This window comes from Poromitra crassiceps, assembly GCF_964638095.1.
Source record: "Poromitra crassiceps genome assembly, chromosome: 8".
NCBI classification, from domain to species: domain Eukaryota; kingdom Metazoa; phylum Chordata; class Actinopteri; order Beryciformes; family Melamphaidae; genus Poromitra; species Poromitra crassiceps.
The window spans coordinates 52619453-52646952 of record NC_139629.1 but is presented as its reverse complement, the minus strand read 5'-3'; the positions used below and the strand labels follow the sequence as shown (position 1 = coordinate 52646952).

Genomic DNA, 27500 nt, shown 5'->3' with positions numbered 1-27500 from the left:
CCCTCTAATTGATGATTTAGCCCTATATATATATATATATATATATATATATATATATATATATATCTGGGCTAATATCACATATTTACTGAGGGTGGAAAGCTTGACCAGATCACTGGGAAAGGCCCCCTCCAGAGCTGCTCGTTTCAGATCACTGTCACGCTGTTTGTCCAGCTGCAGTAGGTCACAAAGGTGCTACGGGGCGGCTTTAGCTCAGGAGGTAGAGCGGGTCGGCCAATGACACAAGGGTTGGCGGTTCGATCCCCGCTCCCTCCCAGCTGCTGTCGCTGTGTCCTTGGGCAAGACACTTAACCCTCCTTGCTCCCGATGGTGTGTAGGCACCCTGCGTGGCAGCCTGCCGCCATCGGTGTATGAATGGGTGAATGTAAAACTATCTACTGATTGTAAAGCGCTTTGGATAAAAGCGCTATATAAATGCAGGCCATTTACCATTTACCACTGTACCGCTAGCTTATAGCCACACAGCTAGCTCATAGCCACACAGCTAGCTCATAGCCACACAGCTAGCTCGTAGCCACACAGCTAGCTCGTAGCCACACAGCTAGCTCATAGCCACACAGCTAGCTTATAGCCACCGCTTCTGTTTGGCCGTCATAATCTGATCTGTTATGTTGGCATTTCCACCATGCAGGGTGTGGAGAACAGCAGTAGGGATGAAAGGATAACCGGTTTCTGTCTTCCTCTCTCTCTCACTCTTGCTCTCTCTCTCTCCCCAGGCCCCGCCTCCTCCTCCAGTCCCAGGTTGTTGACTAAGTCTCTCTCTCTGGAGTCTCCCTGTGACCACCAGGAGGTGCTGGACACCCACGCCCCCCGGCGGCTGAGCTCTGACCCGGGGCCTGGCTGCGGCTCCGCCTCCCCCGAGTCGGAGCTTCCGGAGCTCCACCGCTCCACTGACGGGCTGCCGGTAAACGACACCGGGCCGCCAGAACTACCAGCTACTACAATAACTCCACCGAGCAAGAGCAGACCGCTGCTGCCTGGACCCAAACCACAGGGTAACGACTGACACGGACTGACTAATGCTAGCTAACATGTTCACTAGCTAGCACTTTCACTAGCTATTAACACTTTCACAAGCTACCGCTAGCTAACACGTTCACTAGCTAACATTTTCACAAGCTAACGCTAGCCAACATATTCACTAGTTAACACTTTCACAAACTAATACTGGCTAATACTAGCTAACACTTTCACAAGCTAACACTAGCTAACAGGTTCACAAGCTAACACTAGCTAACTCATTGACCAACACTTTCTTGAGCTAATGCTAGCGAACACTTTCACCAGGTAACACTAGTACATTGTCTACCACTGACCAGGCAATACTAGTTAACACTATAATCAGTTGAAGTAACACACATCATTAACACATCATTAATAGTGACATCAGCAGTTGACACATCATCAGTCGTGACATCACTAGTTAACGACCGGTTTCCCCCCCAGTTCCCCCAAAGCCCCCCCACCTCCAGCAGCAGGCGGGGGTGTTGAGGCCACGCCCCCGGGCCCCAGAGAAGCCCCTCCCACCTCCTCCGCCCTCCCGCCCCCTGCCGGCCGACCCGAGGGGGGGCCAGACACCCCCCTCCCTGCCCCCCTGCACTGACGGCAGCTCCTCTCCCACACGCGTCCTTTCGCTTATCGAGAAGTTTGAGCGGTGAGTTTAACAACCGACTATTACATTATAATATTTCTTTTGTTTATCTGTTTTTCTTCTTTTTTGCATGTTCAAAATAAAAAAATCAAATAAAAAAACATCTAATCTATAAACTGCTTCAGTACAGAATTTTACAGAATCTTCAACTTTTCTAGTTGCACCCAGGCTGTTATCATTACAACTAGAAAAGTAGAAAATTCCCTTTTGAAAATGTGCATGGTTGCTTCAGCAAGAGAAGGCTCAAGGCAGTTGAAGTTGCACCAGAGTGGAGCTCAAATGTTCATAATTCTAAAACTACAAATACCATCATTCAGATGTTTACATTATGCGCACTTTAGAGACCCTTTTTTTTTACATGAAAATCTTCCGGATTACCTTGGGGTTCCTCAAGGTTCTATTCTTGGTCCTTTGTTATTTTTGATTTACATTAATGATTTAGCCTCCTCTTGTAATCATCTTCTCCCAATCCTTTTTGCCGATGACACCAATCTTATAGCCTCACATCACAACTTTAAATCTCTGATCCAGTGTGTCAATGCTGAATTGTCTATTGTCTCTAAATGGTTTGAGTTAAATAAGCTTACTCTTAATGTTTCTAAATGCAACTTCATGATTTTTGGCAATAAAAACAAATATTATGCCACAGAGGAAAGCAAATTCCTCAAGTATTAAATACAAAATTCCTAGGTGTTATAGTTGATTGTAATCTAACCTGGAAAGATCATATTAATCTGGTATGCAGTAGATCCATGAAAACTATTGGAATACTGAGAAGGGTGCTCCCATTTATCCACCCAACTTCATATCTCACTTTATACTACAGTCTTCTTTTTCCTTATCTCAACTCCTGCAATATTGTTTGGGCTGCAACCTTTTCTTCATACACTAGTAAATTACTCCTTATTCAGAAGAGATTCCTAAGAATAATTTCTCACTCTGAGTATTGTGAACCCTCTGCTCCACTTTTCAGACAGTACTCTTTATTGACAATTGACAAGTTAAATATTTACCAAACATGCATATTTATCTTAAAAATTCTGAACTGTAAGCAAACTCTTCCAGTGTCATTACTCAACCTCTTTAACCTCTCTTCTGACTTTCATTCATACCAAACCAGACATCGAGACAATTTTTATTTACCATACTGCAGAACATCTAAACATCAATGTTGCATCACTTTCAGAGGTCCCCAGCTCTGGAATAACCTGTCCCTGCCACTCAAAACAATTACATCCTTGACATCCTTTAAGAAACTCCTTAAAGAGCATCTCATATTGTCCTGACCATCTATATGTTTCTCCTTTCATATTTTATTTTCTATTTAACCGTAACCTTAATTGTCAATGTAATTATTGAATTGGTTATGTAACATTGAATTATCCTGAATCCTTGTGTTTGTTTTGATTATACATCTTTCTTTTTTTTTTCTTTTCTTTTCTTTTCTTTTCTTGTTTAATTGTCTTTCCTATAAACTGTAGAAATTAATGTTTTATCATGGGAGAGGGCTCTGAATAAGCCCACTGGGCTTCCTTTCTCTCCCTGCACTGTCTTTTATTTATTTTTGTGTTCTTGCTTGCTTTTTTTTGTATGGTGCTAATAAAATAAAATAAAAAAATCAAATCAAATCAAATGTTGAATATTTAGGGAAAATCACAAAATCATAACCTCTAAAGTCTCTGGGATAGGGTGAATTTTTACATCACACACTCTAGCCAGCTGAACATTTCACCATTCATTTCTATGGGGAGAAATATCCATTTCCCCCCTGGAAAAATGAAACATCAGAACGCTTATAAAAAATAGACCCGCACAATTCCCGTACATGCTGAACGTTTGATAGTTAGAACCGCATTTATAGCTCAAACGGTTCAAGAGTTACAGTCCAAAAAAAGTGTCAGAAATAAGTTACTTAATGCACGTGTCTATTTTTTTTTTTATTATTTATAAAAAATAACACATTGTTTTTCATCTAAACGTCTGCAAGAATTCAGAAATAAAAGTGTCAAACAAAATTTTTGTTCGTTTTTATTGATAATGTATAAATGTAACTGATGGACACTAAATGGGCAATAGTGTGCTTATTATTATTATACTCTGTGTGTCTGTGTGTGTGTGTGTGTGTGTGTGTGTGTGTGTGTGTGTGTGTGCGTGTGTGTGTGTGTGTGTGTGTGTGTGTGTGCGTGCAGGGAGCAGATCATTGTGGTTCCTGACATCACTGGGGGGGCTCTGTGCTCCCCCCCGCCCCCCCGCCTGCCGAACCCACCCTCCCCCTCCTCCCCACCTCCTTCACCATCATCATCCTCGTCTGCCCCCTCCGCCCCCGGCATCAACATCCCCCCATCTGACATCAGAGGTCACGATCCCGATGACATCACGGCGTCTGAAGTCAGAGGCGACGGATCCTATGATATCACAGCCTCTGAGGTCAGAGGCGGCAAACCCGATGACCTCACAGCATCTGAGGCCGGAGGTGACGAACCCGATGACATCGCAGCATCTGAGGTCAGAGGCGACGAACCCGGTGACGACAAACCCGGTGACATCACAGCATCTGTGGTCAGAGGCGACGAACCCGATGACATCACGGCATCTGTGGTCAGAGGCGACGAACCCGATGACATCACGGCATCTGAGGTCAGAGGTAAAAAACCTGATGACAGAGGTGATGAACCCGATGACATCACGGCGGAGGGCGAGGACGACGATGATGATGACTTGGAGCAGAAGCGTCTCTCTATGGAGTCGGGTTACAGCACCTCCGAAAAGCACCTGGTAAGGATGGGACAACATATTGATATACCAATACATCGATATCAATCAATCAATCGATTTTATATTTATATAGCGGCAAATCATAACAAGAGTTATCCCAAGGCGCTTTACAAAATACAGCTGGTAGAAGACCAGGCTCTTTACTTTAGACTCAACAATTGAAACAATTCTCACAAGCACTGGCGATTTGACTCCAAGGTCATGTTGCAATTGAAACAATTACCCAACATGCACTTGGCGGCGGCGGCCTTTAACGGGGAAGAAAGCGTTCCAGACCTGGCTCTGGGTGGGCGTTCATCTGCCCTAAGTGGTTGGGTTGAGAGAGAGGGAGAGAGAGGGAGAGAGGGAGAGAGAGAGAGGGAGAGAGAGGGAGGGAGAGAGAGAGAGAGAGGGAGAGGGGGAGAGAGAGAGAGGAAGAGAGGGAGAGAGAGGGAGAGAGAGAGAGAGAGAGAGAGAGAGGGAGAGAGAGAGAGAGAGAGAGAGAGATGCACAGTAATGGCTATAATAAGTAAGAGCATAAGTAGTAATAGTAATGCACAGTTAGGACAGTAGTAACAGTAGCAGCTGTAATAAGAACAGAACTAATAAGAGTAATAGTGGGGTTAGGGTCTCTTGGAGTCAGCTGGAGTCAGCTTCCACAGCTCCTGCAGGAACTGGGAGACACAAAGACTCTGGGAAGAAGTCAAGTCAGTAAGATGGATGAATGGACATGAATGTGAAACAGATATCAGATATCGCTCAGTGTGTCTTGGAAAAGACTTCCCTTTAACGGGAAGAAACAGCCCCGGCAGTCTAATCCAGCCCTAACTATAAGCTTGATCAAAGAGGAACGTTTTAAGTCTACTCTTAAATGTGGAGAGGGTGTCTGTCTGCCTCCCGGACCGAGACTGGAAGATGGTTCCAAAGAAGAAGAGCCTGATAGAGCAAAAGCTCTGCCTCCCGTTCTACCTTTTGAAATTCTAGGAACCACGAGTAGACCTGCATTCTGGGAGTGCAATGAGAGCACTTTCATGGTTAGTTCAGGTTAGTAGAAGGATTTAAAATTTGACTGGGAGCCAGTGCAGAGAAACTAGTATGGGAGAAATATGATCTCTTTTCAATCAGCTGGAGAGTCTTTAGGGATTTTTTTGGGGCAACCTGATAACACAGAATTGCAGTAATCCAGCCTAGAAGTAACAAATGCATGAACTCATTTTTCTGCATCTCTCTGAGACAGGATATGCCTGCTGTCTCCCGTCCGCTGTTCGTCCATAGGAAGGGAGCAGTTAAGACGGAATTCGGCTAACTCAAAGCTAACTGCTAGCATAAGCTATCTATAACGGCTATCTATAAGCTATAAGCTATCTATAACGGCTAGCATAAGCCATCTATAGGTATCAGAGGAAAATGCAAGACAACCAGTAAGGGGACTGAATGCGGCGAGAGTGAGGTTCCTTGCCGGGTTGGCGCAGGACTTGTCTATGACACATGGGGGCTGCGCCAACCACCGGCCAAGGTGGTTCTGGGTGGTTCTAAAGCACTGACCAAGGTGGTTCTGGATGGTTCTAAAGGTCTTTTTTAAGAGGAAAAAAAGAAAGGCATTCAGTGAAGCGCTGCTTTGAGTTTGAAATGAAGTAAAACTGATTGGGCCCTATTCTCCCACAAGCCTTCGGCGCTAAAACGGGCCTTAAACGCAAAAAAAACGTGCCTTGCGCCTGTTTTGGGACGATATCAATATGGCTTTAGGCTGCCAAATGCGCTTTAGGCCGAATGGGCGTGGCGCAGTCCCAGAATGGGCCAAAGTGGGCGTGTCGGCGCTAACTACCGGCGTACTGCTATCTTCGCACCTGGCCTACATTTAGCGCCTTGCGCCTTTGAAAAGCAGGCCTATTCAGTGGGCCAGTCCCTACCCTCTCTCCTCTGTCACCCTTCTCTGTGTCACTCTCTCCCTCTCTCCTACTGACAGGAGCAGGCATTGGTGTGCGTTTACCAGTTTATTGTGAAATAAATCCTTCCGCGTTGAGTTACTGTCACAAGCCTGTGTGACAACGCGTCCAGCCTGGGTAAAACAACTCCGTCCGTACCGCTTTGAGGCTGCAGGCAGTCTGACAGGCACAATACGACTGTCTCTCTCTGACTGCCTGTGAATGCCCCAGCATGCAATTGGGTACTCAATTTCGCTACTAAATAGCAACCAAATGAGGCGAAATAGATATAAAAGGTCGATCTAAAATAATGTGTAATGGTAACACAGCCTGCAATTGTAGAACATTTCAATATTGGACCAAATAAATCATCGAAATTAAAACACCACCCTAAGTGAAACATATATGTCCTCCTGGGCCTATATATATCCTTTGTCGATTTAACGTAATTTAGATAAGTGTCAGCGGAACGCGCTTCAGAACGCGCTTCTATTGTCATGTGGTATACTGTGATGTCCGCTCCAATAACTTGGCCCAACTTCACATTTAGTTTTACAATAAAAACACATTTATGCAATGACTTTACATAATGTAGGGTATATTTATGTGCATCATTCTACCTGCAGCAGGGGAGAGAAAACGATATCGTTCTGAACAAACTTTCACCAATATAAAATTAATCTCATCATATAGGGATAGGCTATATTTTTGTAGCTGATGCCTTTAGAACATTATTTTCACTTTGATCTTGCTATAGTGTAGCGTATTTACATGCTTGCAGTATTGAAACTGCAGTTAGATTGGTTTGAGAAGCATAATAATATGGAATAATAGCCTATAATGCAGACAGACAGACTGGATGAAGGGAGGGGGGGGGGGGCAGAGCGTTTGGCTTTCGTCTGGTTTTGCGGGATCACTGGAATTGGAGCTAAAAAGGCAAGCGTGCAATTCGTTTATTGCAGTTATCCAATGAGCATGACGGTGCATAATTTTACGCTTAAAAGGCGTGGTTGTAATGGTTGAGGCTGCGTCTAGCGCCAGCACGACGATATCAAGTGCGCTTGTCCACGCCCACTGATTTGAGCTGCGCCAGGCGTTCGGCCTAGAAACAGCGCCGATGCAACGATAGGGACCAATGTGTTTAAATAGGCATATGACATCGTCTCATATCGATCTTAGACCCCTGAATTGAATTGAATCAAAAGCGTATCGTGGCAGACTTTGTGATATCAGCAAATATCGTATCGTTGTCCAAAGAATCGATATATCTGATCATGATGAAATTTGTGATTCCCACCCCTAGCACCTGGACGACGATGTGGTCGCCGTGGAGATGAGAGAGTCACAGCAAGAACACCAGGAGCAGCGGCAGCCTCTCGACGGCCAATCAGAGCCACCCTCGGAGCGTCTGTCCCTCCCCTCCTCGCAGACGGAGGGGAAGCTGGCCAATCGGGACAGCGGAATCGACAGCATCAGCTCGCCCTCCCACAGCGAGGAGCTCTGTTTTGCCGGCGTGGATGACGGGGGCATGGCCTATCCCTGCAGCCCCGCCCTCGCCCGACTCTCTAGCTCCTCCTCCTACGCTGGGGAGGGGGGGGAGGGGGAGGCGAGGGGGAGGAGGCGGGATTTCTCCGAGGAAGGAGACAGCGACCTGGAGGAGGAAGAGGAGGAGTCAGAGCTCACACTGGTTCTACCTGTCACAACAGACAGACAGGACTCCACTGAGGTAGAAGAGACAGACCTCCTTTTTTATAAATACTGCCAAACAGTATCAGAAGTTAAAAAAAATGATATTGTCAAATCAATAGTGTTGGGGTCGAGACCACCTTAACACATTGAGTGCCAAGGACGTCTGTGCACGTCCTAAAAAAAAGTAACGTTCAGTGCCAAGGACGTCTGTGCACGTCCTAAAATCATAATTCATATTATTCCATAATTCTGCTGTTTAAGGTCGTACCCAGCCAGTGAGCATGAATCCCTTCAAGGGATCACACGGCGCCACCTTAAACATCGTCACAGGAGCTGCTCCACCCACCTCAGATCCTTTACTTTGTACAGGAGACAGCGGAGAAAGCCGTGATCAAAGTGGAAACCGATGCATGCTTTCTGCCAGAGCCGTATATATTGCTCTGTCTACAGCGGACAGTGGGCTCGGCTGCATCCGCGCTCACAACTGAGCTCTTATGCTTCTATCTATCTCCACACGATTTCCTAGAAAGCCAGCATCCGAAGCCGAACGGCCAAGCCTTTTCGTTCAGTCGCGTTTGCCAGCGCGCATCATTTCCTTGATGGGCGCTGGGATCTGTCCGGGGCAAAAACGGAGTCGAGAAAACAAACTCTGTGCGTGTGGGGAGGAGCCCGCAGCTCAGAGGTGGAGGGGGGGGGGGGGGGGGGGGGAGGGGTGCACAGAAACCACACCACACGCCACCACATCAGAAAACACCAGCCAGAGTCAGTGAATGTGCTCGAAATTAGAGTGCAAAAGGTATTCATAAAAGGGACTATATCTTGGAAAGTAAAAAAAAACGACAGAAAACCCTTGAAAGTGCACTTTTTTGAGAGGCTGTCATTTCATAATGGAACTGTCTAGAAACAAAATTTCTTCTTTGGAAGAAGCAGGAGTGTTCAATGTTTCATTAAAGTCCAGCCCCGTTAATATAGCCATAATAGAAAAAATTCTATAGCTGTTTTCAACTGAATGGAAGTGAATCTGGCACAGGCTCCAGACAATTTTACTGAAGCGCTGTGGCACTCAATGTGTTAAAGGTCCAATCCGTAAGTTCTAACTATTTGATAGCTTTCTTGAAGCTTTATACCATTACATTCAACAGAAAAACTGCTAGCGTCCCTTAAGTTATGCCTTGATCCAAACACAATACATTCAGATGTTCCTAAATGCAAGTTGTCACACAGCCAACTGCTTAGTTTCTAGATTTCTTTACCCAGAGATGTTTGAACTGTATCTAAGCCGTCTCCAGCAGAGCAGAATCGTCCACATACAGAAATAAAGGACATGTAGGCAGCCTCCATGTCGTTTATGTACAACAAGAATAATAAAGGACCGATTATGCTTCCCTGGGGGACACCGCAGGTAAGGTCCTTGGGCTCTGATAGTGTGCCCCCTACTGACACCACTTGGACCCTACCCGTGAGATATTACCGTGTTAACATCAAGGCCTCCTTGCTAAAAACCCATTGCCTTTCATTTATACAACAAAATCTGATGGTTTACTGTGTCGAATGCTTTTTGCAAGTCAAGCATTGCCATTCCACGGTACTTTCCACGGTCAATTTCCTTTTTAATGAAGTTTGTCAAATAAATCAAGCGCGTCTCAGTTGAATAAGACTGCCGAAAGCCTGACTGAAAATCATATAAAATATTACACCGATTAACACAATCAAAAATCTGTTCATAAAGAACTTTTTTTTCTTCTTCTTTCCCCTACATTCACCTATTCACACACCGGAGGCGGCAAGCTGCCACGCAGGGTGCTAGCACAGCTATCGGGAGCAATTCGGGGTTCAGTGACTTTCCCAAGGACACTTCGACATGCAGACTGGAAGAGCCGGGGATCGAACCACTGACCCTCTGATTAGTGGACGACCCGCTCTACCTCCTGAGCCACAGCCACCCCTAAATAATCATAAAGAACTCTTTCCAGGACTTTACTTAACACACTTAAAATAGACACAGGCCTGTAATTGCTATTGCTTCGATCCATCTTACTGCCTTTTTTATATAGAGCAGCTCTGGCCTTTTTACTTTCCTCTGGGACTCTTTTATATAGAGCAGTCACCCTGGCCTTTTTAGTTTCCTCTGGGACTTTAGGTTAGGAGATTGACAGGTTGATCATGTGTGTGACTTTGACATAAGGTGCAATGACCTCTGCCGCGTGGTAAATCCATTAGCAAGCAGCTAACGTTATCCGGCCAAAACCACATTACAGCAGCTACAAGCAACAAGGTCTCTCCATGAACCGAAAACACAGCCCCGACCAGACCAAGACGAGACCATTTTCAAGACCATGGGCCATATCGTCCCCTTTTCCTAGAGCGGTGGCGCTGTGCAATTTAGCGCCCGGTGCTAGTGCACTTATAGGCATGTCCAAACCATTGTGCTATCGTCCGCAGCGCGCACCTGCAAGGGTGAGATCGGCAGGATTACCTCAGTATATTATGCAGAGGCGTGGTGTGGGCATTACATCCACACAACCAGTCAGTGTTACTTCTTTCATTCCCTTTAAGCCATGCACAAATAGAGAGCGAGCGCTGGTTGTCCATGTGCGTTTGGACATATCCCAAAATGCAGCACTGAACGCACCTGAACCTTGCCTCTGTTTACTTTTTCTTCTATTTCACGTGACATAACCCAATGATTTGCAGCAGTCCACTGTTCTTAACTGTCTATTTACACTGTCTATAGCGATAATGAGGATGAATTGAGCATATTCTCTGTCCTAGCTGTCTGTCCAGCAGAGGGTCTTCAACATCGCCAACGAGCTGCTGCACACAGAGACGGTCTACGTCTCCAAGCTGCACCTGCTGGACCAGGTGAGTCTAAACCCCGCCTCCAGTCCACTGTGATTGGTTGGACAACTGCTGCAGCTGTTCCAAAACAATGTTGTCCTTCCTCTGATGTGATATCTTTCCTCTCCTCTCCTCCTTTCCTCTGTCCTCCCCCTCTGCTCTCATCCTCTCCTCTCCTCTCTCCTCCTCTCCTCCCCTTTCTCCTCCTCAGGTCTTTTGTTCCAGACTCCTGGAAGAAGCTCGTTCTCGCTCTTCATTCCCCTGTGATGTTGTTCATGGGATCTTCTCCAACATTTGTTCCATCTACTGTTTTCACCAGCAGTTCCTGCTGCCTGCGCTGCAGAAACGCATGGATGAGTGGTGAGGAGCATTATCATTACTCGAAATATCCCGCGATCCGTGCGTTCATTTCTAGCGTGCCTCAGATGCCTGCTCAACTGGCATGTGCATCACTCATGCAAGGGGGGAACCCCGATTGTTTTTACTCAGATTTATTATTATTAGGGGTTCAAGGGGGCTGGGAACCCTATTGTATTTGCTGTTTGTATCTTTCTTTATTATTCTTTATTCTTATTTTCCTTTGGTAAAACTGTGTATATCTCAGAAACCTTAAGGCCCACATTAACCACATTTTGCACCTAGGCTAGAAAACTCACCCACTACTCCGAAACAAAAGAAATATACCAATCTACCAAATTCCGGTGATACAACCAACACCTCATTTGCTGTTTTTCTAACCATCCCACTGGGCCAATCCCTGAAATTTGGCCCAATGACAGATATGACATATATTCAAGCCCCTTTGGGAGCAATAGGCTTGAACCCCTGGTATTGCCGCTTGCGGCTATGTTTATTATTATTCCTCTTCCGCCACGACGCCCTTCCGTTTTTCTGCCGCGATGCAAATTCCCGTGAGTTGGTACATCGCAGAGACCTGAAATCTGGCCCAATGATGATGTCATGACATTGTGACATCATTGTGATGTCATCAGTGAGTGATGTCATCAGTGATGGAAAGTTGGGCAATTGTGCACTGCGCATGCCAAAGAGCAGAGGTGATGTCATAGGCACTGATGATGTCACAATGCCATCAGTGATGTCACTCGAGCAATTGTGGTTTTTTGTTACACTCACATTGTGACATCATTGTGATGTCCTCAGTAAGTGATGTCATCATTGGGGATTGGGTGGGTATGGTCCCCTGTTCACGGGAGCACGCTCACAACGGACAATTGTGTCTATACAGGAGTTCATTGCATGTTTAGAAATGGCTTAAGTCTGCGCTACACCCGGGAACCACAAATCCGGTACGAACACAAACACAACATTAGCCATAGATGATTTTTATTATCAACAACTGGCCAATGGATTTGAAAAAGCATGACGGACTGGTGAACAGTTGAAACTTTTGCCGTTTTGAGCCCGACGAACATTGTTACAGCAGCAAGCAGTGGACTTAGCTAACGTATATAACAGCTAGCTAACAGCTATTTAACATGCCAGCTCGTCCTCAGGACATACTGTATGACTATTAGCGTTCTATTGAGTCATACGTTCAGGACCACAATGGAAATAGGTTTAACAACTTTATTGTGATATCCTGATGAGTTATTTTATACTGTATGCATGTTGGTGTATTGTATTTTTTAATTTGTTGAATAAATTAATTCGTTCATTCATTCATTCATTCATTCATTCATTCATTCATGTCAGCGTCATGACTTTTAGCAACACCTTAATTTTTTTTACTTCATTTCAAAACCTACAGTGGTGAACAGTGTGGCTAATCAACATGAGCAGGACATGACTCAGCAACACATGAAATGCAGGGGGCTTTAGAGCGCTTCTGTATTAACTCCATGTTTTAGATCCAGAGCTCTTGGTTGCTAAGCAACAGAAGTAGCAGATGTGTTGTTGACATTTATGTCTGTAAAGCTGAGTCAGCTTTCTTGTTGACTGTCACAGTCTTAAAGCTGTGGCTACGCCCCCACCAATAACCCCCTCCCCCCCCCCCCCCCCCAAGGGACTCGAACCCGCGGATCGGAGACATCCTGCAGAAGCTGGCTCCCTTCCTGAAGATGTATGGAGAATACGTGAAGAACTTTGACCGGTCCATGGAGCTGGTCACGGCCTGGATGGAGAGGTCCACCCCCTTTAAGACCATTGTCCAGGAGATCCAGGTATACATAGCATGCCATAGCTTGCCATACTGAATTGACGCCCTTGGGTTCAAGCCCCAAAGGGGCTGGAAACCCTATTGTATTTGCTGTTTATTCTTCTTATTCTTTTTCTTCTTCCGTAAAACTGTATACATGTCAGAAACCCTAAGGCCCACAGTAACCAAACTTTGCACATAGGATCGAAATGTCACCCAATTGTGAGAAGAATTGTGCACAGAAACAAAAAAAACAACAAAAAGTACACCAATCTACCAATCTACCAATCTTTGGGGATATAACAGCCCATTTCACGTTTTGAACGTTCGTCGTCTCACACTCTTCTACTTGTATCTGTTTGTATCTGAGATGATGTCACTTGTCCAATTGTGGTTTTTGGTTACACACTCGGGCGATTGTGACATCAATGATGCAAAGTTATGGTATGGTGTTTATTCTTAATCCCCGAGGGGAAACATAGTTTGCCACCAGAGCGAGTACAGATACATACAAGAAACAGTAACATACAGCACAATAACAATAATACAGTAGAGAGAGAGAGAGAGCCTCACAATACAGAGCTAGCAGTGTTCATTAAAGAATTTTACAGAAGCAGTTGAGCAATTGTGCACTGTGGCAGGGTCAGGGGCAGCGGTGGCCCAATGGTTAGAGAAGCGAGCTTGTGACCGGAAGGTCATCGGTTCAATCCCCGGGACCGGCAGGATAAATCTGGGTGGGGAAAGTGAAAAGGCAGCGCTTGCCCCTCCCTCATTACCACCACTGAGGTGCCCTTGAGCAAGGCCCTTAACCCCCAACCGCTCCAGTGGAGCTGGTCAGTGGCCAGCAGATCAGACTGTGGTTGTACTGGTCAGCTTCCAGGTATGAATGTGTGTGTGAATGTGAACAGGGCGCTCCTGAAAAAGAGAGCACTGCTCTCTGAGACTCCCCCTGTATAAATAAAGGTAAAAAAAAAAAATGCATAGCAAAGAGCAGAGATGATGTTATGGGCACTGATGTCACAATACCATCAATGATGTCACTCAAGCTATCATAGAGATTGTGACATCATTGTGATGTCATCAGTGAGTGATGTAATCAATGAGGCATTGTAAGGCATTGTGACATCAGGCTTGAACCCATGGTATTGCCGCTTGCGGCTATATTTGATGTTGGTTATTGATATTGGTTATTGTTGATATTTGTTTTTGAAAGCGTTTATTGATGTTGCTGATTGATATTGGTTATTGATGATATTTGTTATTGTTTTTACCCGTTTTTCTGCCACAACGCAAATTCCCGTGAGTTGGTACATCGCAGAGAGCTGAAATTTGACCCAATGACAGATATTTGTTGTTACTAGATGCTCCAGAAGAAAAAGTAGAAAAAAATCCGCCCATGGCGGGTACTACAGCGATATTTTACGTTTTTAGGACTTCGCAGGTCATTTTAGGGCATTGTGACATATCACCACCATCACCATTCCTTCAGTGTCACCTGTAGGTCAATTTGTGACAGAAGTAATGTCAGTTGGGCAGTTGTGTGTGTGTGTGTGTGTGTGTGTGTGTGTGTGTGTGTGTGTGTGTGTGTGTGTGTGTGTGTGTGTGTGTGTGTGTGTGTGTGTGTGTGTGTGTGTGTGTGTGTGTGTGTGTGTGTGTCACATATCGTCGCTGTCGTTCCAGGACCTCGAATTTCCAAAACAGAAACTTTTCAGGATGTAAAAAAAACCTGTTTGCTCTTAAAATACTGAACCAAACGTCGTCAAAGTTGGCACGTCTTAATTACGAGCCCCCAAGCTCCAGGCGCGGGGGCGCGCGCAGGAGCAACAGCATTGCCCCTCGCCTCTCATGTCCGAGGCGGGGGCTTTCGCATTGGGTGAGAAATAGTCTGACATAACGTAGCGTTAACGTTACTTTATACTCGTCAGAAAACACTCCGATTTGCATGTTAAAACAAGTTTGCAGCCTAGGAATCACTGGAAAACATTTGATTGATATATTACTGTAACGTCAGAGGAAGCCAGGATTAGTCAAAACAGTATCAGAAATACACAGCACGTCTGCCGTGTGACTTTTCCGGGTTTAGTGTCCTGCGTGGGGGGGTACACACGGAGGTAGGGGACGAATTTCGAGGTTTGACTGACAGATTGAGGGCGAATGGCGTTACGAGATTTACTCACAAGCTCGTTTTAATGCTTTTCCATTGGTTGCATTTGTTAAAAACCACACAGAGATGTGAAGGGTGACCAATGGCACTGATTTATGACAAAAAGTAAAAAAAGTGAAAAAAGGCACATTCGAGGTCCTGGCACAACAGCGACGATATAATATATTCCACATCGAAAAAGTACTTTTTGGCCAGCCTACATCTGGCTTTGTCCAGAGCGATTTGCCCGCCGATTTGTGTTCCGCTTTCTTCTTCTTCTGTGGTGTTTTATGGCAGTTGGCATCCCTTATGCTGCATCCACTGTTTTCCTACATTCCGTCCCTTGTCCTCTTTCACCCCCTGTGCCGATTTGGTCACCTACTTAGGTTCTTGGCCATCACTGATGATGTCACAATGCCTATGACATCATCAGTGCCTATGACATCATCAGTGATGTCATAAGATGATTTTGGTCAATAATGTTGTCACTGATGACATCACTGATGATGTCACAATGTCTATGACATCATCAGGACTTTGAACGTCACAAAGAGCCCTCCACATTAACAACTCCTCTGCCTGCTACAACAAGGCTCGTGAACGCTTCATCGCTCCGGCCATATGCCTTGTTTTCTGAAGCATTTGTTCAAGGCTTGAAGCCCTGGTATTGCTGCTTGCGGCTCATATTTGGTATTTGTTATTGATCGTGATGAATGATCCCTTGCAGAGAGAGGAGCGCTGTGGGAACCTGACCCTGCAGCACCACATGCTGGAGCCGGTCCAGAGGATCCCCCGATACGAACTGCTGCTGAAGGACTATCTCCACAGACTGCCAGAGGAGGACCCCGACCACACAGACGCACAGAGTACACACAAACTTTTCACTTTCTACTCACTTTAACTTGACTAATAAAGACACTATATACAGTAGAGCACGGCAGGAAGGAGTCCTAAAACCTATGGCACACCAATCAAACATTACAGTTGTTGGATAATGTTTGATTACTGTGCCATGCCCATGGGCTAAACACAGCCGAAATATCGTTCTCCTAAATCCTCTGTCATAACCGGTGTTGGGCAGTAACGTTACTTTGTTACTTAGTAACGCTTTACTGTAATCTGATTACTTTAATCAGATTACATTAACTTTTTTTTACAGTAACTAAGTAATAATGTAAGGCGTTACAATTCCCAAAACGGTAATCAGATTACAGTTACTAATCCATTATTTTTTCTTGTTTTTTGCCTTATTTATGCAGACAAACAAAAGAAAAACTCAGGAGAGACTAGTGATTGCTTTGTGTGTGTGTGTGTGTGTGTGTGTGTGTGTGTGTGTGTGTGTGTGTGTGTGTGTGTGTGTGTGTGTGTGGTTTGAGAGGCTGCAATGCTTACAGTTATGCAGTTTAGCCGTGTTGAATGTGCCATTTCATTCCAATTAAGTTGATTCAGTTGTAAAAGGAGCTTTCGGGGGTAGAAAAGAAAAAGTAACTAGTAACATAACTAGTAATGTAACTAATTACTTTTGAAAAAGTAATCAGTAAAGTAACTTTTATTACTTTTTAAGGAGTAATCAGTAATCACTAACTAATTAGATTTCCCAAGTAACTTGACTAACACTGGTCATAACAAATAATACTACATCAGAACCATTTAGTTTACATAAAGGGGTGAGACAGGGAGATTGCTTGTCTCCTTTGTTATTTAATTTAGCGCTAGAACAATCGGGATAAGATTTCATCCTAACATCATGGGTATCCCAGCTGGTACATCAGATTTCATCCTAACATCATGGGTATCCCAGCTGGTACATCACATTCGCTTGTCACGTTGTACTCAGATCATTTACTTGTTACTTTAATGAAGCCTGAAGAGAGTATTCCCCATCTTTTACAATATATTAAATGCGTTATTATATTAAAATTTCTGGGTACACAATAAATTGGACTAAGAGTGAACTTAATATGTTTATTGAACAAAATAGGACTTTACAGGATTGCCCCGTTAAGATTGTTCAGGAATATATCACATATCTAGGTCTTAAAATCTCAAGAAATCCCAAACTTTTGTTCAAACTAAATTTGTTAGAAGGTATTGATAAATTAAAACATAGAATACTGGAGGACTTTGCCTCTTTGATTGGCAGAGTGAATGCCATTAAGATGATATCTTTACCAACATTTCTGTACCTTTTTCAAAACTTGCCGATTTTGATCCCTACTGATTTTTTTAAATACTTTAGATAGAATCATTTTGGAATTCATTTGGGGTTATACAAAACAGATTATTTAATATATATATATATATATATATATTTAAACCCACTTCTGGTGGAGGTTTGTGTCTTCCAGTATTTAAGGATTACTATTCGTCAGCTAATGCCAGGGCTCTGGCATATTGACAATGGGGCTCCCCAGACCACAAATCATTTACTTCTGCCCCCCATTGAAGCTAGAGCTTATGTCCTTAACAAAACCCTATGCCTCACTGTCCTCCACATCTGCTATTAAAGCAGTTTGGTTGTCAGAATCTCCCTGAAACTTCTTACTCAAATTAAATATGTTTACAAAGTCCCTAATATTTCTTTACACCATTTTGCCATAACCAAAGGTCCAGGCATTACTGGATATGCCACATGGTGTGCTAAACCATAACCAAAGGTCCAGGCATTACTGGATATGCCACATGGTGTGCTAAAGGACTTAAGTGTATAAAAGATATCTATGTAGACAATAAGTTTGCATCATTTGATCAACTAAGGGACCGTTATTTAGGGAAGGGGTCACTGGAGGAAAATAGGGGAGGGTGATGCTTTTTAAAATTTTGTTTAATGGAGGGTACACTGTTATTCATTTGAGTCCAGAGGAGGGTCATACACATTTGAATGGATCAAATATATATTTATTTAATGTTACTTTATCTATTTATTTATGCTTTTCGGAATTCAGCAACTATACCCAACAACAACAACACCCCTCCTGGCCAAACTTTTTGGTATGGCCCGGTGTATCGTTTCTCATGGAAAAAAGAAAAGACTCAGCCATCCAGTAGCCTACAAGCGACAGCTGGGTGAGAGAGAGGGAGAGAAACGGTCGGTGCGGGGGCAAGGCACCCCAAATTAATTTATAATGAACACTGGCTATCAAAACACAACATTGTTAATACCCACATATTGTCAATTTCGATGGTAAGCATGTCGGGTTTGTCTAATTAATGCTCGTCACTCAATGTAGAGAAATAAGGCTTGATGTCTGAAATGAAATGTCCAAGAAAAACAACGCCTGAATATATATGTCAGGGGAAAACGAGGAGTGCAGAAATGCCTGTTGGCTGAGCGGTGGATGGCGACAGTATCAAATCAAATCAATTGGCGACTTTGATGATATTTCATCTGCGCTTTGAAGCCGTGGGGCCCTATCTTGGTACAGGCGATATCCCTGATCTGCGCCTGCGCACCTGTTTGCGTGCCTTAACGATAGCAGTCTGCCACGTGCAAGTATCCAGGTGTTATGCCGAGTTTTGCACCCCCGCCCGGCAGCCACTAAACGCATCCCCTGTTGCGTTTTACTGTTTAAAAGTGATATAATTGTCTGGGTAGACGTGACCTCCCTGATTTCTAATTAAAACAGCCCCGCAATATGGTGGGGATGCATTTCTCGGCGGGGATGTGGAAACGTTCACGGCACCTGCCGCAGGCGCAAATTAGAGCCGTGACAAATCATCTGCACCCCCAAAATGCCAGCGCAAACGGGATTTGGCCGGTCTTAACACGTTGACTGCCACTGACGTATATATACGTCAAAAAAAAAAATCGATTTTTTTTTTTGGACGGTGCTACGTGGATCAATGCCCCCCGCGTCTCCTATGGAGATATTGGAAGTATTGAATGTGTATAATCTATTTTACCGACCAGCTAGGTGGCGACGGTGCCCTCCCGACAGAGAGAAAGTCAACCAAAAGCAGCCGCCTCCCGCGGCTGCTTCCTCCATTCTCAAGGAAATGGCTTGCCGATTTTACAGTCATCAGTCACCAGACTCGCCGCTCTCGGGCCGCGCCAGCAGCAGCACACGGGGGATTGCAAATTTGCATAAGCCTAGAGTCGCACGGGGCTTCATCGGGGCTCTCAAACCCAAGAGACGAGTGAGACCTATCCACACTCGCTGCCAGGGAGGGAGGCTGCTCAAACTCGCTGCCAGGGAGGGAGGCTGCTCGAACTCGCTGCAGCAGCAGCAGCAGCAGACCACTCGCTTGTGACAAACGCAGGCTGAAAGCCACTAGACACGCCCACGGAGGGAGGAGTTGAAGGAGAGGGCGTTCGGAACTATATTGTTTGGATGTCTGATCTCTCACTGATGCCAAAAATAAATGGTTAAAGTGACTGTTCTGCCTGTTTGATTGAATTTCACAAAACTGCGATTATCTCAGCTTTCACTCTCAGACAGCTGAAACCATGCTGTACTCAACGGCTAATATCTACATAACTACTAACTCTACAAACTAACTCTTTTAGACAGAGAAAGCACACATTCTATTAGTACTTTTCTGAACTTTGTGTTCACAAACTCCAAGCAGAAAAGAATCCTCGGCTCTTTTAAAATGAGCCAGAATCCTCAAAAAACGGCCTGGCAGAAGCTACCTACAGCAAAAAAAAAACGGCTGGCAGTCAATGTGTTAAGCACCAGAATGATTCACAGGTGTGGCCATGCAATGCCTGGGCGTTACATCAATCAAACCAATAAGATTCCCGTCTCGCAATTGCTGTGTTTGCGCGAGGCATGCAATATGCTGTAGCCTCATTCTCTCCATGCATAATAGAGTGGACTCACTCGTACCGAGGACAGAGAGAGATGGAGAGAGCTTGTTGACAGATCGTCTGTGGTGCCAACGACCCTCCGGGTTATGGGATAGGTGAAGGTGAATAGCCTATTGGAAGTAGGCTACAAATTACAATGTCCATTGTCCAACAAGTTTTCTCAATTCATTTCCCTCTTTGCGATGTGATAAAAGTTTCTCCGTGAGTTATAGTTGATTGCCTCACTGAATTATTTGCTAATACCCAATTTACCCAAGCAGAATCTGGAGTGGCATGTCCGTGCGTAATGACATATCCCAAAGGAAATCATCTGCACTGCGCTGTGCAGATTACAGGTTGTTTGTTTGTTACGGATGTTTTAGCAGTAAGAGGTGCTTTTCAAAGCTCTTAACGCAAAGTAATTGCGCGCTGCTGATGATAGGAGAATGCCATCTGTCCTCACATTTCTGCGCCGAAACGCCTGGTTTGGCATGTGGCACGCCTACTCCACGCATGTGGCACGCCTACTCCATGCATGTGGCACGCCTACTCCACACATGTGGCACGCCTACTCCATGCATGTGGCACGCCTACTCCACACATGTGGCATGCCTACTCCATGCATGTGGCACGCCTACTCCACACATGTGGCACGCCTACACCACGCATGTGGCACGCCTACTCCACACATGTGGCACGCCTACACCACGCATGTGGCACGCCTAATCCACACATGTGGCACGCCTACACCACGCATGTGGCACGCCTACTCCACGCATGTGGCACGCCTACTCCACGCATGTGGCACGCCTACTCCACGCATGTGGCACGCCTACTCCATGCATGTGGCACGCCTACTCCATGCATGTGGCACACCTACTCCACGCATGTGGCATGCCTACTCCATGCATGTGGCACACCTACTCCACGCATGTGGCACGCCTACTCCATGCATGTGGCACGCCTACTCCATGCATGTGGCACACCTACTCCATGCATGTGGCACGCCTACTCCATGCATGTGGCACACCTACTCCACGCATGTGGCACGCCTACTCCATGCATGTGGCATGCCTACTCCACGCATGTGGCACACCTACACCACGCATGTGGCACGCCTACTCCACGCATGTGGCACGCCTACTCCACACATGTGGCACGCCTACTCCGCGCATGTGGCACGCCTACTCCACGCATGTGGCACGCCTACTCCACACATGTGGCACGCCTACTCTGTGCATGTGGCACGCCTACTCCACACATGCGGCACGCCTACTCCACCCATGTGGCACGCCTACTCCACGCATGTGGCACGCCTACTCCACGCATGTGGCACGCCTACTCCATGCATGTCCAGTATCATTATAACAGGCATGCGCTTGTGCACGCCCCCAATTAGCATTGCAAGCGGCATTAAATGAGGGCAAATCCAGTGCAAATGCTAAATTACCGCTATTGCGACGATAGGCCCCGTGGTCTCCTCCTCTGCGTAATTACGTGTCAGTTCAACTCACCTGATCCAGCGGCTTTTATCTCTGTTACAGCCCCCAAATTGCAGACTACGAACCGAGAATATGAACTTGTATATTCATATATATATATATATATGAATGATATACATGTATAAGTATATAAGTATATTGCTGTAACACTCATTAACAGTGTGTCAGAATATGAACGTGTATATTGCTGTAACACTCATTAACAGTGTGTCAGAATACATTCGCCTTGGCAACTTCGTAAGACAGTATTTTGTGTATTATGGAACACATCTAGCCTACCAGCGGCCAATAACAATGCTACAACGACAACCGGGCCAAGTTAGAGAAAGTGTGTTGTAAAGCAAAATCTATGGGACGATCTAGTGGAGAAGACAAAACAAAAATGAAAAATCTGAGTTGGAGAGGTTTTTTATGTTGCGGATGCGCAGTCCACTGGCTGCCTTGACCGAAAGAGGTGAGCATTGCTTCTTTGTGATGACGGAAGTCAAAAACGGCTCGTTTGGAGGCACTTTTTCCTTATATGGCTATGGTGGCTTTATCTGGGGACCATGTGTTCCATGATGTTTATATAGCACGTCCAAGTCCTTCATATTAAGCAAAGAAGCACAGGAATCTTGTTTTACACAAGATGGAGCCTTTAACCAAAATCCCCATACAAAAATCCCATTGACGAAGGAACAAGAAGTACATGACTTCTGGATTAGCCTACAAAAATGTCACCCCTGTGCTACTCAACTGCTGTATTAAACTATTCATCCATTTAAACTCTCTCTCTCTCTCTCTCTCTCTCTCTCTCACTCTCTCTCTCTCTCTCTCTCTCTCACTCTCTCTCTCTCTCTCTCTCTCTCAGAGTCTCTTGAGCTTATCGCCACGGCAGCAGAACATTCCAACGCTGCCATTAGGAAGATGGTAAGTGTGTGTGTGTGTGTGTGTGTGTGTGTGTGTGGTTTAGTTTCACGCAGCACTCTACCGTCAGCACATAATCCATGGTTACCCACATCAAACGCGCACGAACACACACGTACGCACACACACGTACGCACACACACACGCACACACACACACACACACACACACACTCAGATGAGCGCAAGTCTCTCCCAGACCAGATCAAACACTGTCAGACTCGTTAACCAATCATCAGTCAGACATTATGAACCATGTGATCTGCTGCCAGTCTGTCATCAGCAGCTCTAATTACACTCTGTGCTCTATATTTAACCCCTCACATGCTTTGCGTCTCGTCTGGGAAAACTGATGCTAATTAATTCAGTCACTGTCCTCAAAGGCAGCTCGTTATCGTTAGTCAGGGAGACTGGAAATCGGTCAGAGTTGGGGGTACTAAGAGAAAGTCTATAATATAATGACGTCATATTTAATGCTGGGGTTGATACCATTTGTTACAAAGATTTGGTGGTGATTTCTCGCGATTTTTTTCTCATGGGGCTAACTTTCAAACACATTCAACTATTTTTTTAAGCTTAGACCACGTGTAATATGACCATCCAAGATTGTAACAGCTATGACCGATTTAAGCATTTTTATTAATAGGTTTATGAATAGTTTTATCAAACGGCTCATTTTAAAGCATTTTTTCTGGAACCCTTCTGGAAGGTGGATAGTGAAGTACAGTAAATGACTGAGAATAACTGCTTGGATTAAGCCTTATAGAGGCTACATAATGCGTGAGGCAGAGGGAAGAAAACGCAAACACAGGTGAGTGGCTTGCAGAAGAAATCCAGTCAGCAGAGAAATACGTAACCAAGGCAAAAGCAGAGAGGGAATCAAACAACAGGAATCAGACAAAGAATTGGGCAGACAATCAAAGGTCTTCTTCACCTTGAAAGAATTCCTGGATAAAGCAGGAATTTTGCGGATCGGAGGTCTCCATGAAACCAATTGGTCTAATCTATATATAAATTTGGCAATGTGGACTCTGTCTGTTTGTTGCAAGAATTTTGGCCGGCCACAGCTATGCCGCTTTACGTGCGATCAGGCTGAAACTTTCAGGGGGTGTAAAGAGCACCTGTGGCCTGACGGAGCCAGATTTTTTAATTAGGGCAGATTAATTGCCCTAAGGCTGATTGCCCGTACCGGCACCAAATCTTTTAGTGTATTGTGGAGTTATGGAGTACCGGGCTGCACCGGCCCACTTTCACCCATGTATGCTCCCAAAACAAATCTCACGGCAGTTTAAAATATAACAAGCATGTAAAATATAACACTATACAATACAGCAAGACTGTCTGAACATAGTGAGAATGATCTTCTAAAAGCATCAGCTAGCAAAGCAATATATTTCCGTGGATGTCATGATGACATTAGATTGGTGAAAGTTTGGACAGACTGGATTGCTTCATTTTCTCTGTCTGTCTGTCTGTCTGTCTGTCAGGAGCGGATGAGGAAGCTGTTGAAGGTGTATGAGTTGCTGGGCGGAGAGGAGGACATCGTTAACCCGACTAACGAGCTCATTAAGGAGGGACACATCCTCAAACTGTCCAATAAGAACGGGACGTCGCAGGACCGCTACCTCATCCTGGTACTCTACCGTGCATACCCGTGCAGTATATTGGGCTGCTCAGCCATTATTCACTCACTCACTCACTCACTCACTCACTCACTCACTCACTCACACTACTAATTCTGATACCTGTTGGAGCACCAATCACTCAGGCCTCACTCACAGAGTTGGCATGCACACTCTGCTCTCTCCCCAGTGCGTTTTCATACAGTAGTCCACTATGGATAATGGCAACTCCACTCAGCTGTACTCCTCCACTCAGGTGTGCTCCATCAGTAGCTAATGAATGGAGCTTTCCATGGTGCTGTATTTTGCCCATCTCAAAAGTTTATGAAGGCATTTGCAGGAAACTTGGCAGAAAAGCAGGTCATGGGCCAACTTAAACATTATCACCAACTTGGAGCCCTGCAGTGTGCAAGCTTTTCTTTCTGTCTTTTTGTGTTCTACCTTTAGCTCTGCGCCTGCCCTATTCAGGTTTGGATGTGTGTGTTTCTACCTCTTTTCACCAACTTAGAACTGATTAACTTTCCACGTCCACACGTGCATGTCCAAAGGAGGCGTGGCACTGGCAATCACAAAAAGGCACCTAAGTTCTAGACGGAGTCACATAACACGCCGTGGTGGAGGTCTGCACTCTACTGAGTGCCCTATAGTTTCTCATGTGTTTTGAAGTGAATCTCCGTGGTGGAGGTCTGCACTCTACTGAGTGCACTATAGTTTCTCATGTGTTTTGAAGTGAATCTGTGAAATCATACATGTTAGTATGTTGTAGCACAGAACTGCTGGACTCTGCAGTTACAATTTCAAAATGGCCGCCACACAATTAGATGAGTTCCAAGCAACGTCAAATAAACTGTGTGGACATCTCAGGGGCACCAAGGCCACTCAGTAGTATAAGGCTATGGCAAAGATTTGAGTTTAGTACCGTAATACTCCAACATCATGTATAAGGCTATGGCAAAGATTTGAGTTTAGTAATACTCCAACATCATGTCTAGCAGTTCACAGCTGCCATGCCATTGTTTCAACAGCCCATTATTCCGAAACCCCCAAAATGTTCCACTGGACTGATCGCCCATTTGTGCGAAAATGAAAAGCCCCTTGCTCTGAAGATGTCTCTCTCTTTCTCCCCAGTTCAATGACAGGTTGCTGTACTGCGTCCCAAAGCTACGTCTGATTGGTCAGAAGTTTGGGGTCCGGGCTCGCATCGACGTGGACGGCATGGAGGTGAGTCCTGATTGGTGGTCTTGGACAAGACCACCAATCACTACTGTACCCAGTAACCACTACTGTACCCCAGTAGCTTCATCTCCAGCTAGACCTACTAGTACAGGGGTGGGCAACTATTTTTCATGGGGGGCCACATGAGAAACTCAGATTGTTGCCGGGGGCCGAACAAATATTGTCATGCCGTAACCCATAGATGGGCAACTTTGATGATAGAGAGGGCCACAAAAAAAAATCCTCGTTACCAGATTTTGCTGAGGGCTGAACGGCGCCAGTGCGAAAAATTTGGGGCATTTGAAGCCAGGTTTAGAGGAATAACAAATTTTAAATTAACAATTGTGATGTCATTATTCAGTCTTAACCACCAATATTTGATCATTTTCTCACTCACTATTATGTCACCACCTGCTCTCCCTGCAGGGCTTGAAATTAACTTTTTTCACCACCTGCCAATATGGCTGCTAGATTTTAAAGTTACCAGCCAATTAGAATTTCCACTAGCCGAAATGTTTTTCTTGAAATATACCAGAATATGAGTGGGTTAATTTAAGCATAAGTATCAGTAAATGGCCCGGGATTCTCAAAGCCTGTGTTGAGGGTCACACAACAACAAAAATGCACTCTTGGAGCTAAATAAATCCAAAACCAACGAGTTAATTATTTAAATGTTTACTTCAATGTAGAGCAGTCATTTCTTACACATGAGATTACTTTTAGCCTTTTAGCCATAAAGATTATTGAAAGATATTCCATATTCCAGACTGAAATGCTATAACAGAAGTGGAGTATTGGCCAGAATGACATGAACATTTGGAAACTTATTCAGCGGGTATCTTGCAAATTGCAATTCCATCGCGGGCCACACAGGAGGCGCCGGCGGGCCGTATTTTGCCCATGTGTGTACTAGTACTACCATAGATGTATTAAAGAGCTGGATAAGAGATTGAAAAAATAATGCTACCGTAAAATCTCATTAGTCAATTGTGTTGGCAAAGTCTTTGAAGGGGTCGTAAGGGATGTACTTCTGGAGGATACAAATTACAAAATTGCCCCATCTCAACATGGTTTCAAGTTTCAAGTTTATTTCACCATTTACATTAAAATTTGCATTAAATTAATTTGCGTCTACCTGATGGTAGTAGCTGGGTGATAAGGCCATTGCCTGGATGTCAGGGATCCTTGATTATTTTTCGAGCCCTATCATAGCACCTTTTAGCATAAATATCAAATCTAGCAAATCTACCCATCTATCTTCTATGTTGTTCTTACAACCTTGTCAATTAATGTGTGGTCCTCCGCAGAGCAGCTTCCATACCAGACAGTTATGCATCCTGTGAGGAGGCTCTCAACAGTGGATGTGTAGAAGTTCATTAGTCTCTTAGTGGAGACTCAGCATTATATATATATATATACCTTATATATATATATGTATATTAAATAATTATATAATTAATATATATTATATGAATATATACATACGGTATATATATATATATATATATATATATATATATATATATTATTATACATCAGGCTTCTTTAGGCATCTTAAGAAATAAAGATGCTGCTATGCCTTTTTAACAACAAAAGAACAATGAAGGTGGCGTGCACACACAGGGTTAGGGTTAGGTGTTAGGGTGTGCACACACAATGTGTGTGAACGCTTTGGGAATCATGTTGAGAGCGCTTCCATTGTGCACAAAACACAGCGCACAGAGCGTTTTTGTGTGCTTTGTTTTGTTTTTCCCTGCAGTCGCGTGCAGTACAGTTCAGCTGGTTTCCTCTGTTTGATGTTGTTGATTGTTCACACTGTAAACATGAAAGCCAGATTATTGGCAATTCTAGCAGCAGCGGAGTTTGAAGATCTCCCTGTCAGTAGAAGAGGTAGGAGGAGTGATATTGACGAGCAGCGCGCTTTTCCTCCAAATGTTCAGCTCTTTTTGATTTGATAAAGCGGTTCAAATCATGTTTTTCAAAGCAATCATTAGTGAAAAGTAAACATAGAAAAGAACTGAGAACACACCCCTGGGGAGCATGGGTGAAGTTTGCGTTGGTCCAGGGGGTGTACTGCACCCCCTAGTGGCCGTATCCAAAAATGCATGTATGGATTTAAATATCTAATTACAAAAGTAATATTTTATTGTAATGTCTTGCTCTAGATCAGGGTTCCCCAAATAGCGGCCGACGGGCCGCATGCGGCTGTGGCTCATGCTGGAATTGAAAAATATATATAATAATTACAGTGCACCTGAACGCAACATGCAAGATACACGCTGCTCTCCGTA

General features: G+C 44.7%; 2 protein-coding genes across 2 annotated transcripts in view; both read left to right on the top strand.

The window, feature by feature from the left end:
• LOC310780800 (uncharacterized protein) overlaps positions 1-4383 on the top strand; it is a gene marked incomplete at both ends in the record, with an annotated part of 8417 nt that extends 4034 nt beyond the window's left edge. The window contains 4 exons of the mRNA XM_083641303.1: positions 738-1016; positions 1468-1675; positions 3862-4316; positions 4367-4383. Of these exons, the coding sequence (XP_083497429.1) occupies positions 738-1016; positions 1468-1675; positions 3862-4316; positions 4367-4383 (959 nt within the window). The remainder of the gene's footprint in view (positions 1-737; positions 1017-1467; positions 1676-3861; positions 4317-4366) is intronic.
• Positions 4384-4390: 7 nt separating this feature from the next.
• Positions 4391-27500, top strand: part of fgd1 (FYVE, RhoGEF and PH domain containing 1) — a gene marked incomplete at its 3' end in the record, with an annotated part of 47236 nt that continues 24126 nt past the window's right edge. The window contains exons 1-9 of the mRNA XM_083641664.1: positions 4391-4441; positions 7655-8077; positions 10813-10902; positions 11090-11238; positions 12902-13058; positions 15904-16042; positions 22318-22376; positions 23860-24006; positions 25123-25215. Coding sequence (XP_083497790.1) covers positions 4412-4441; positions 7655-8077; positions 10813-10902; positions 11090-11238; positions 12902-13058; positions 15904-16042; positions 22318-22376; positions 23860-24006; positions 25123-25215 — 1287 coding nt within the window. The 5' untranslated portion in view covers positions 4391-4411. The remainder of the gene's footprint in view (positions 4442-7654; positions 8078-10812; positions 10903-11089; positions 11239-12901; positions 13059-15903; positions 16043-22317; positions 22377-23859; positions 24007-25122; positions 25216-27500) is intronic.